This window comes from Misgurnus anguillicaudatus, chromosome 19, assembly GCF_027580225.2.
Source record: "Misgurnus anguillicaudatus chromosome 19, ASM2758022v2, whole genome shotgun sequence".
NCBI classification, from domain to species: Eukaryota; Metazoa; Chordata; class Actinopteri; order Cypriniformes; family Cobitidae; genus Misgurnus; species Misgurnus anguillicaudatus.
In genome coordinates, this window is record NC_073355.2 from 2,256,104 (window position 1) to 2,269,281 (window position 13,178).

At 36.5% G+C, this 13,178-nt stretch overlaps 1 protein-coding gene across 1 annotated transcript in view; it reads right to left on the bottom strand.

Moving 5' to 3' along the window:
* Positions 1-10,426, bottom strand: part of cyth3b (cytohesin 3b) — a 36,195-nt gene extending 25,769 nt beyond the window's left edge. The window contains exon 1 of the mRNA XM_055183464.2: positions 10,116-10,426. Coding sequence (XP_055039439.1) covers positions 10,116-10,134 — 19 coding nt within the window. The 5' untranslated portion in view covers positions 10,135-10,426. The remainder of the gene's footprint in view (positions 1-10,115) is intronic.
* Between the last annotated feature and the right edge of the window lie 2,752 nt (positions 10,427-13,178).

A 13,178-nucleotide genomic window follows, 5' to 3' on the forward strand; every position in this document is an offset into this window, starting at 1 on the left:
TGTATCTAATTTAGCCAGAGCCGCTGTTTTCATCCTAATAATCCTACCTCCAAATCTAATCCTTAACTTTTCGGCATTTGCTGTATCCCTTCTAGACAAAACCCATGGCGGCAGCTCGCAAAAAAGCTACAGAAATGTCCGCCCTGCCAGACTGGCTGTCTTAGAAATAAATTCCTTTCTGGATTCACGTTGTTAACTCATTTATAAATAAATCTCCTAAAGTATCATAATTTCTTCCATGGGTTTAGTTTAATGAACAAATAGATTTAAATCAACAGAGGATGATTAGGCCACGTCTCTGTTTTGAGAAATAATAATAAAATAAATAACCCTATACGAAATATGTTACATTTAAATAATAATTACATTGACAAAACGAATAAAAAAGTATTTGAGTTTCTGTTTTTTTTTTTTGTGACGCGCTGACCAAAGCAGCAGAAAGCAAGTCATGTTTTTAATGATTTTAAATAAGCACAAAGTTTTCTCCTTATTGTGAGTTTACACAAATAAAAATACATAATTTGAAGTTTCGAATATTGTTTTACTTTTATCTTTATGACTATAAATTTAGGGTAATTTAAGGTGCAAGGTCATCACGCATTTGATGTTCACCGGCGCATATACACGGACGCAGCGCAGGGCTGCGAGAAAAGACATTATTAAACTTTCGATTTAACATATTACGAGTTTTTTGGATATTCATTTGGAATCACTGTACTCATATTATCAACTTATCTGGTCATTAGTTATTCCGAATATAGGCTATAAGCGCAGCGCGCTGCTGACCGCTCAGCTGTCAATCAATCTTCTGTGCTTGAGATCGACACTCACAAAGTTTCACATTAAATTATATGATATTTGTCCAAAAACAAAAAGGCTAAATACTGAATACTTCTTATATGCAACTGCAAGACATTAATAGTCGAATCTGTTTGTAAGGAAACTTACATTATTCCCGTGGAAGAGAACGTTGGTAATAAAAACTTGAGGCAGACGGTGAGACTGTTTTATCTGTTTTCAGACGAAACAGCAAGGTCGGGGTACCCGCGGGTGAACCGCATAATATTTGATGTAACGGGTGTAATAATAGGCTTTTCGCGCGTCATTTGCGTTGTAGATGCAGGTCAGGACTCAATAGACAAGAGTAAAATGCGGGTCTAACATCCAAGACCAAAATTCGACTTGTTTTTAAATGGCCCCGTGCTTTGTGTTTAAGATCTGTCTGAAGACCGTTAAAGGTTTTTATTCAACTGCGCGATTTGCGGTGTGACCGGCTCGGGGTCTTTATGTCAAATGGTCCGGGTGTGAAATAAAATTGCTGCTGATGGATGTTCGGTCGATCACAGCGGTGCGGATTATCAAACAGGACTGTGCGTGAGTTTGCAACAGCTCTGTAACGCTAAACACGAGCACAACTTGCAATGCACACTACATTAAAACTACAATGAAATATCCGAACTACGTACGTAGCTATGTAACGTTTTTTAAGAAAATACATTTTAGATCAAACATAGAAAAGCAATATGCTATAAATATAAGGAAAAGTAAATGACAGCATGAAAATGATAAAAAATACATGTTAGTTTACTGTAGCCTATATTCTACTTTAAAAAAAAAAAGTACATTTATAATCATCATGGGCGCCCCCTGCCGCCACAGCTGAAAAAAATCCTAGAGGAAACACTGGGTATCCTTCAATATGATGTCCAGCAGATGTATTACCACCGACCACCGTCTGCCCCAGTTTAATCTACTTATTCATATATATATTATAGAGCTGCAACAACTAATAGATAAAATCAATAAAATCGATTAAGACATTCGTTGTCAACTCATTTCATTATCGATTAGTTGGTCTGTGATGTCGGGCTATCTTGGGGAGGAAATAATATTTTAATGTTTTTGCTTTGTCTCAGATTTAGTTAGGTAATTATATTGTATGTATTTCGGCGTCCTCTTGTCAGTCATTATCCTCACGTAACAAGTGAAACTGTCAGGAAATGAAGTGAAAACATAAATAAAGCCATCCTTTAAAGTGCACGTCTGATATGCGCGCGACCCTCTGCACGCGCTTTTCCCGGCTTCGCTCTTCACGAGCACCAGCTTGCTCTTGTGCTCAGCAAAAAAGCGCAAACTCAGTCATTTAATAAAATAACGTCCTTTCAGTTTTACCTCATAGACTATCATTGTTTTAGCGTTTATTTTTTCTTTCTTCAGTTAGTAACTTAAATATGTGAGAAGGAAAATATGTTTGAGCGATTTCTGATCGATTTGACACGTCTTGGCTTTTGAGAGTATGATGTTACAAGCTGATAGGTGACTAAACAGCAGTGGTAAGATATTACGTTTACCTAAAGCGAATAGAATGTGTGTTTGTCATTTCGTTTTACCTCAGAGTCTAACATTATTCTAGCGAAAGTAAATGGCTATGGTAAGATCTGTTAACCTAAAGGGAATTAAATGTTTATTCCTATTTAATAAATATCTGCTTTAAGTCTTCTATATTGTTTTAAAGTCACTGGTTGTTTATATATTTCATAAAATAATACCATGTTATCTAAATACAATGTGTGATGTGGTGAGGTATTTTTTATAAAAAAATAACCTGTGTTATAATACATTCATATAATATTTCAGTAATATAATAATTAAATTATTCTAACGTTAGGTGAACGTTAAAATAATCTAAAAATAACATTAGAGGAATGTTTATTTTCTTAAAGAAAACATTCCTGGCTAACCAAAAACCTTGGAAAATAGGGGAACGTTTTGGGAACCAAATTGTTAGCTGGGGATGTGCAGGAATAGTTGGCTTACATGGAAATCCAGGATTTATCAATATTCTACATTAAACAATGTCTTTTTTCTTCGGCCTACTTATTTTCATTTCGGTCTACCTAAAATTAAAGAGTGTCTTCCCGAAGGGCTACCGGGGATTTTACAATTTTGCGAGCCCGGCAAATACCAGGTGTAAACAGGATGTGTCTCTCTCATCCACTTGTGATCCATCAACGAAAGCACATGTAAACAGCCCCCAAAAAGTCAGGTGCTGTTTCTTCATGCAGCACAAACTTACTTTTACTTCACACACGAGCTGCACGTTAATTCAGGCAATCTTCTGACCAGACGACCAGCTTGGTTAAAAGCACGGAAGCAAAAACACAAACGAATGCTGGTTAATAAAGGTTTAATTTCCTTTGATATATGTGCATTTGTATTTGTTGTTGGGTTTTCATAAAAATAGTAATGAACCACAAGCATCTGTTTTAAAGTAAGGGGGAAATCCAGGTTTTTATTACTGTAACAATGCATGTATATCACCACTTTCATATCATAATGGCTTATTTATTTTGTTAATAACAAATAATCTTAATATTCAATAAGGTCTAAAGCTAAAGATTAAATTAGTTTATTAATCTGTGGCTAAATTCTCAGCACATCCCTAAAGACTTAATTCATTTTGTTAATTGATATTTTGACATTTAAAGATGTTTTACTGTTTAAAAGATGCACAAACTTTTTTATTTAAGGCTTAAAATATCTAAATTAAAAATATTATATTAGTAAAACTCTGTAGCAGTGTGTGGCTTTTGCACTTTTAAAAGTTCACTTCTACACGTGAATACCCTAGTGCCTTATTGAGCTATAATACGTGAAAACATCTAATTAAGTAAATATTTATATTGTATCCACAAAAAAAATAATCGCTCGATTAATCAATTATAGACCGTTTCAGCAGTAACAACATAAACAAGCGGCTGTCGCATTCCGCACGTAACTTCCGGTAAATTCCGCTAAGAATAAATAACAACAAAGTTCGTAGTTTATTTAAATAAAAAGCAAAGAAACAACACATAGATTATCTAGGAAACCAAAACGTTTGTTATTTTCGACAAGGCATTTGTTCAAGAGATCAGTTTAGCAACTAGTCAGACCATTAAAAAAACGAAACCGGAAGTAAGGTTTAGCTGAAACTGCAACAAAGGTCCTGGTCTATTTACTTCCATCACTGCTGGTCTTCTCAAATCATACACAACAAGCTGCTGCTTCTTCTTTGTTTGTGGGTTTACTGGCCAAGCTGCTTCTTCTTTGCCAGTTAAGCTGTGGTTACATGCGTGAATACTGCCTACCAGCAGTCTGCATGTGTGTTTGCACGTAGACGCGGACGACAACGCAGAAGTATATGAAAACCGACGCGCCGCCTACTGCGTCGCAGCTACACCGTTGGACCTACGAACAACTATAATGAGCCCTTTAGCATGCCACTGATTTGATGTGCACTGCTATGTAGTTGTTAGGGTACTGCAGGAGATATAGGTAAAGGGTGTTCAAAATGGTTGCAAGAGCTCTAGAATGAATTTCTGATCTCAAGTAAACTTTAAATAGGAGGACTTTTTCATCCACCAGGCAAAAGTAGCACCAGACATCTACTTAAAATGGTTGTGTATTGTGTATGACAATTATTAAACATTATTAAACAACTATTAAAAATGTCATCTAAAAAGAAGATTTTGGTCATCAAGCAAATCTTTTTTCCAGTAAGCTATTTCCGAGGAAAAATACTGTTAGCCCACGCAAGCGGAAGCAAAGAATGGGACCTGTTGTCAAAGACTCTTTCATTGGCTTTAACAGTCCTTTTCCTTTACCTCAAGTTTCTGCTCATTCCTCTTTTCTTCTTTTCCGTGGAATGCTTCAACACTCCAGAGACTCGACTGCAGTCAGCTTTTCTTTATGAGCCATAAACCTAAATTCCTGTTTGTGTTGTCTTTTAAATTTTTGAATTCAATTGCACTGCAATCCAGCTCAGTGAAAAAGCAAATAAACACTGAAAGGTATTGTGTGTGTGTGTGTGTGCTTTGTATTTTTATGAGTTAACTAACTAGAGCAGTGAAGGTATAGGCTATATCATGTATACATTTTATCACTAAGGGGGCATGCACACCAAGACGTTTACGTCATTGGCCGGTGTATGTTTTCAATGATTTTCAATGGAAGTGTTGCGTCTTTCAAAAAAAATGAAATGTTTAGCTCATCAATGTCACTTGTCACTCTGCCATCCAATCACAGTGGAGGAGGGGCAGGAAAAATATCACAACAACCAACCGGCACATCATTCAACGACTGATAAACAAAGCAGAAGTATCATAGAAACCAAAGCGCTCAGCTTAAAAAAGCTGGGCAAGCGCCTACAGTCAGCGTTCGACTGGCATTTTCAGCCATGTTTTACGCTTTGGTGTACATGCCGCCTAAGTGTTTTCCTTGAGAAACTCATAATTTTTGCAGTACTAATGCAACACTATACGAGTAAAGACACATGTTTATTAGATTACTTTAGCAAAATGCTAACTTCCTGTATCACCCTATGGTCTTAAATGTGTTTTGAGATTCCTGAACGGTTTGCATGAAGAACGGTGTTTGTTTGATGCTCGGAGCTGCTGTCTATGCAGAGTTTCTAAATTGATGTATAACTTACAAGGGTTTCACTTCCATCAAGATGCTGATATAGACAGTAAAAAAGCATAGCTCCTGTCATGCCAACGACCAACCATCTTACATGTATACTGCCAAGTCTTATTTATTTTATGACAGTCTTGAATCCCACCCTAAACTAATCTTTGAAATTGAGCTCTAGTCCAGGTGTAGAGTCCTAGAAGTGAATCACTACTGTTGCCAGTTCACTTGTGGTTTTTATACTGGCACCATGCAGTCTTAGAGAAATGCCCCAATGTCCAACACTCACTGTATTCATCAAATCACAGGATAATGTCAATGTATGACTATGTCACTTCAGATGTCATCTTCTGACAGTTTGTCATTAACTGACTGTCATGCTGCATGTTAACGCTTTTGTTACATGGGAGTTCAAAATTCTGACTTTTATTAAGAAACACATTTAATTGCCCCCATGTACCTAGGTCCTGACCTGGTCACCAGTATACATGACTGTTGGCTGTTCAGTGTACATGGATGTCCACAGATATTTAGTGGCAGTCAATCACAAGTTTGGTTCAAATAAGCATGTCTGCGGCATATACGCCAATACAGATATATCTGCAACAGGCTTATATCGGCCGATAAAATCGGCAAAACAATAATTCATCCGGGCTCTAGTTGTAATGATGGTTTGCGTATTTTAAATGTTGTTTTTATTTTAATTAAGTCTGGCTCGGTTTATTAGCATGTGTTGTTACTAAGTACAAGTCAATTTTCTGTATTAAGTATCTATGTGCAAGAATATGTTTATATGTTTTTTTGGGATTTTTTGTAAACCAATGGTCATTCCGTTAAGCAGGACTAATGCATACAGTATAAGTACATTGAGCAGTGTATCTGTCGCAGTCTGATAAAGTTTGGTGTTTTTTTAAGCTCAATAGCACACTGGCATCTCTAAGCTAATTAATGGTGCTTACAGCTTTAATTTAAACTGGGCTAAATATGTAGTATGATAGCTAAGTTTCATGTCTCATAGGGTAGCGTGATAGGTCTTTGTAAGTTTGTATTTGTATTGTATATTTTTTCCCGATCTGTGATCAGGATCAGGATGTGTTGATGAGTGCTATGTGTACCTGTCAGACTCATTCAATACTCAAAGACAAGTATGTTAAGAACCAAAACCTAAAAGCATATTAAAGGTGCAGTGTGTCAATTTAAGGAGTATCTATTGACAGAAATGTAATAAATATACAAACCTATGTTTTCAGTGGTGTACAAAGACCTTACATAATGAACTGTTATGTTTTTATTTTCTGAAAAGCAACAATTTTGACAAAGCTGGAATGTTACGCCCCCTACCATATTTAGAATATAACACAGCATATACAACACATGGCTGCAGTTGCAACATAACTACAGCTAGACTAAAACTTGCGCCTTGCGAATACATTTGAGCGGTGTTATGCAAATCTTCCCACACAGTGATGTAGATATGTGGGGCCATGTTTGTATGAGACGTTTTTGATGAACCGAGTGGATGAACAGTCACTTTCCAAAAGACCCTTCACTTTCTCTTTGGGTTTTAAACTTTGCAAGTTTACAGATCTTCTATATGCAAAGATTTGAACACTCCAAAGACATAGGAAAATGTGAAACGTGATCATATGACTCCTTTAAAGTCATATTTTACCCTCTGAAATCTGGCTCCAAATTTAATAAGTGAAAATTGTCATTTTGACCTATTTACAAATTCATGGATAACTCTGTAAATATTTATCTACTGCGTTTAATATTTTTAATACTTCTTTATCATTTTATTATCTCTTTCTCTAGAAACAGAATCACTAAAATCAAAAATTCGAGCCAGGGATGTCTAGTTGAGTTGACACAGAATGGCCCATGACCTAACAGTCGCTTGTCTTAACACACAGCACCAATGAGTTCATTTTCTAAAGATTTTTTCAATGGGATTTCAGGATAATTCCAGTGTCATGTGTGCTGTCTTTCAGTCCACATAAATTCACTGGACCAAAGTCTGATCCCTGCTGAGAAGCACAGTATTGATTACTGTTGCCCAGCAGGGATCCCTGCGGTCACACAGAAACAGCACAGAACAGAGCAGATTCCACTGAGCCTGCCCGCTGATCTACATCAGACGTTACCAAAGCAAACTATCAACCCAGTGTCAAAACACACAACAAGAGATGGACTGTTAGCTACTGGAGCTTTCTGCAACCTATGCCTTGTGTGGCTGCAAGCTGTAGAAAAAGATGCTGTTGTATACACCTTAAATATTCTAATACAGCACATCCAGACAATATCCAAGACTTAGCAACATGATGGGAAACCACGCACAGAACAGATCAACTATTTCTTGAAAAGATGGCGAGGCCTTTCGAAAAGATGGCGAGGCCTTTCGAAAAGATGGCGAGGCCTTTCGAAAAGATGGCGAGGCCTTTCGAAAAGATGGCGAGGCCTTTCGAAAAGATGGCGAGGCCTTTACATCTTTAGAAAATAAAACTATAGCTCGAATCTGTTTGCCAACAGGCTACCGTTTTAAATAACCAATTTCATTTAACCAATCGAACCATATTACTCGATTAACCATTGAATGCATCTCTACAGAGCAATGCAAAGGGAATATGGCCTTGACTACATTAAATCAACAGAAATGTCAGCTCAGTCCTTTAAAGACAAACATTGGTCAAGTGAAATGTACTGTAGGTCATCTAGTGCTGCTGACTGATCAGTACACAGCTATTCAAGTTACTCTGTGTTCAACACATACTGATTCAGGGGCAGATCTGCACCCATATTTGTCCGTTGGCCTAATAATCATCCCCTCATATTAATTGGCTATATCACTCTGTCTCCTCTGTGTGTGGTGGGCGTTCTGGCGCAATATGGCTGCCATCACATCATCCAGGTGGATGCTGCATATTGGTGGTGGTTGAGGAGAATCCCCCTTTCATATGTAAAGCGCTTTGAGTGCTGCAGAAAACACTATATAAATGTAACAAATTATTATTATTATGGATAAGATCCAATCTAGTTTATTTGAAGGTGCCATAGAATGTAAAACTATATTTATCTAGGCATAGACGAATAATAAGAGTTCTGTAAACGGTAATGACATATCGTGTTTCCTCCTTCCTTTGTAAACCTCGTGCATGCAAAAGACACGACGTGATGATGTCACATATATGCTAATCGGTGGGTGGCGTCATCACCACCACAGTCTCTCAAAATCCTGTGGGAAACACTATTGCCTGATAAGTTGATATAGTCGTTATCGCGCATTTCAAGCATTCTGACTTATTAACACAGTTATAGAGTTGTTTCCTCATGCTAAACGTAGGCAAAGTGGCGTGTTGGGCGTGTTACAGAGTATTTCTGTGCCGAATGCACGTCTCCAGGGTTCGTACAAGTTTCGGAAAGTTTTTTTCGAGTCGAGGTCCAACTGACGTTTCAGGGGTTTTCTATACGTATCACTTCTTTATAAGGGCACTTCCCCCGGAAAACCCCGCCCACCCGTCAATCAGCGGGAGACGCTACAACTTGCAAACATCTTATCACGCGACACAGCTTTGTTTAATTTCAAAACTCAACAATGGCACGAAAGAAGATGTGTGTTTTTGGATGTAAGGAGAAGAAAGTCAGCCTTATGGAAACAATGGATATAGTTTATTTTCCGGGGTAGCAGTTTTGTGTGTGTGTTTCATGCGCTGGATTTTCCCAACCGGTCATGAGTTGCACGCGGTAAGTAAGACTTCTGTCTTATGTTGGAAATAGGCGCGTACATATTATATAAATGACACAAACATGTAGTGAATCATAAGTTAAACAATGTTGTAAAGTGTTGCATGACTCGTACTCGCTCCTCCCGCGGTAGTAACTCCTCCTTCTTCATTTTTCCGTACGTTATCGGAAAGATTCAGTAAAGTTAATCTTTCTTTTATAAATCTGATTAAACTAAAGACTCTTCAGGATGTCATACTACTCTATAGGTTCTCCAGTTTAACATCAGAAATGCAGAAACAGCATGTGTTACGTGAGCTTTAACAATCTGCAAACAATTGATTATTCCTCAAAATCTGAATCTTCATCTGATACAGACTCAAACATAACATCTGTTTACACACAGAGAGAGCTACTGAAGGAGAAACAGCCAATCGGAGCAGAGCTCAACATTATTATTCATGACCCTTTCAAATAAGGTAATAAGAAACAATTTAATTCTAAAAGCAAATTCTAGGGTTGTAAATGGACATGTAAAACTGTCTATAGATAATTTTTGCACATAATAAAGTCACAAACCTTCTGAGTAGATATCAGAGAATAATTTAACAGACTATTACAATGCATTCTTTGGCACCTTTAAGATCTTCTTGGTGTTGGATGTTATGTGGTATTTTTCTCAAAATAATAATAGTAATCATCAATATTTTGTAACAACACCGTTGATATAAAAACACATTAGGCTTTAAAACAATAAGCATGCCAACTTGGGTAGAGCCAGTAAGAGATATTTTACGTCCATTGGGTGCAACAGTAACGTGTTTGATGTTTTGTGGTTGCAGCAGTAAAGTGAATGTACACGAATAATATGTTACAGCCCATAATGTGATCACGCGTGCAGATACCTATATATTTGGCGTGCATTATAAACCTGTAAATCTCACCTTGATTGTCCTCGTCCATGTCTGCAGATAAACGAAGAAATGATGAAATGATGTGCACGCGCTCCAGATACAGATAACTTCTTTATAATACGGGATTGATGCGCTGCATTTACGGCCACCTCCTGTTTCATGCACAATAAACGGCATAAACGGATACTCGGATGTAATCCTCGTTTCAACGGCAAACCCGCAGTATTTGCGAAGAGAGGACGAGCCTGATCAATAACAAGCGCTCGAGACACACACAGCCACCGGCGCACGTGACGTCATCACAGACGTATCGCCCACACACGCACTAGTTCTACTACGGCGAAGGCTCGTCTTATGAATATTCAATTAAAATCGCTGGCGTTGCTTGGTAACCATTCTGAAGCGTCTGGTCAACTGACCTAATTATTTTATCATATCTCAGCCAATTGAGTTTGGCCTTGCGTGACGTAATTAATATAAAATAAGCCAGGAGTTAAAGAATGATAAGTAGAAAGGTATTTTTGTATTGTACAACTAATACATGACAAAAGAGGGATTTACATAGTTTTTTATTAGAGAACATATAAACATTGTTAGGAAAACAAGCATCAAAGACTAACAAAACAAAATAAATAAATGAGAAGACAAAATACAGACTCGTAGTTTTTTACAATAGTGCTTTTTACATTTTTTACAGCTTTAATAGACCTCATTTAAAGAGTTATTTCTCTCAAGAAAACCTTGTGTAAAGGAGATGATTTGAACAATCTACATTCATGGATAAAAAAAAGAAATTGACCAAATTGTAAATATTAATTTTTTTACTTTTTTATTGCATATGAGCAAAAATAACAACAAGAGAGTTATACCAAAGCATTGTACATAAATGCCATCAGTATACACATGTAAAACGTAGTTTTTGCTTAGAGGATCATACCAGGGACGTCACGACATCTAATTAATATTCATTAGTCAAGTCTTCCTTTTTAGTATGTGACAAAACAGTATTTAAAAGGAAATAAAAATGTTAAAAGTGCTTTTTATTGTTTATAAACATATTTCGACCAAAATTAAATAAGCAGTCCCAACAAAAAGAATCATATTAAAGTCTTGCACACAAGATCCTTTTGGACAATATTTTGTTTACCAAAAAGTGAAAATTCTGTAATATGTTTTACTTTATGTTGTTTTGTGTTTTCATCAAAATAATTGACAGCCTCATGCTACTATTCACTGTTATGGCTTTTATTCATTTAGGGGTGGTTTGCCCACCCTAGTCCCAAATTAATATGCATATTTGTTGCTTTAATTTAAAAACATCTTGTACTGACGTATCTTAACATATATCAGTACCATTGATTTTTGGTATAAGGTTTGTTTGTAAAAACGACTTAAATGTCCTAATATAACTAAGGTCTATAGTCCTGGATTAATCTAAACCTGTCCGGAAAACTGACCCACAGTATGACTAATGATGGAAAGATCTTGTTATTTTTGAAATCTTTTTTGCATATGCCTACAGATCATCTTAAAGCTAACCGACAACAATTTGGTGCATTTCAGCGCAACTCTTACACCCAAAACTATTGAACAACCCACAACTGTAAATGAAAATCTGTGTAGTCGAAAGGGGAGGTTTTGCTCATCGTCTCTGATATATATCTGATATAAGTCTTGTACTTCATGTTATAAGTGATGAGAAATGTTTGAATGGGTTGATAGCATCGATGTTCACACAACAGTACGTCTGTGTGTTTCTCCGACACATGGATTCAATTATGGCCTGCCTGCCTCTTTTAAACGAAAGAAGGCTGCTGTCTTTATTTATGCACATTACCAAACCGCTCAAGAATGAAGTTCTTCTTTTATTTAACTTTCCTCTGGAAATTTTCACATTTTTCAAATTCAAAATGCTGATTAAAACAATGAAACAACCATCTGTACTGTCTACGTAATACATGCATTTAAATCTTCATTGATGGATCAACCTGAGCATATTCGTGTGTCACAACTGCTCTTATGAATTCAGTTTAAATTGAGCACAGTCTATAAACGCATTGCTGGAAGATTCTGTGTGTAAGAAACAAATAAGTGTGAAGAAATGTGTGTTGGTGGGGCTCAGGTTTTTGGGGGAGTATTTCCTGTGCTGTGAGCAGATGTCCACACAGTTCAGGAAACACTCTGTTTTCCCAGTTTTCCTTGGGTGGGACACACTATACAGAGAGAGATAGAGAGCTGATTTAAACATATGACCTATTTTTTTTTACTCTGCAGCTTTGATATATGGATAAAAAATAGTGCTGCACATAAATGGTTATGCACATGAAGGCATTTGATGAAGCAATGCATGACTGAAGTCAAAGTACTAATTACATGAGCTGAAATCCACGTGCGATGTGCACATTTGGGAGCGACATCCCTTTGACTTCCACAATCACTTTTGTGAACAGCATCTTAGTGGAAATCAATTATTATATTCAAAATACTTTTGTTTGCACTGCCGAAGGTCATCATTCTGTGTTTTGTTATAATGGCATGCAAGATTGCATTAAATGAGCTAAAGATTTCCCAGCATGCTTTGCTGAAAAATACACGTCATATTTTATTCCTGTAAAATAACTGTGATTATTTTGTAAATAAAGTTAGCATTATCTAAGCATGTTTCACAAACAAATACTATTTTGTCTTTCTACTTCAAAGTGTCACATTTATTTCAATGACTTACTTGCAGTTTCTTTTTTATTATTTGTGCTCAAATATATTCGTAAATTTGAATGGAAATGCTCAAGTATTAACTTTGTCATTGAAATCAGTTGGTGGAAAAAATGACAAACGCATGTAAAAGATACTTACTAACCCAGATAAAAGATGTGCATCCCAGCTTACAGAGAAAAAGAACGTTCTTTGAAAGTTCCCAATGCTCTCCAAAATGTTCTGCCAATAAAAAGTATCCATTTTGTTTAAAACAACTAGCTGTTTCTATATTTACTTTTTGGCTTGTAAATAATAGAGAAACATTGCATTTTATTATTTAAAAACTGTTATAAAACATTATTTCTACAAATACTCGTCCAAATCTCATCCAGGACTCCC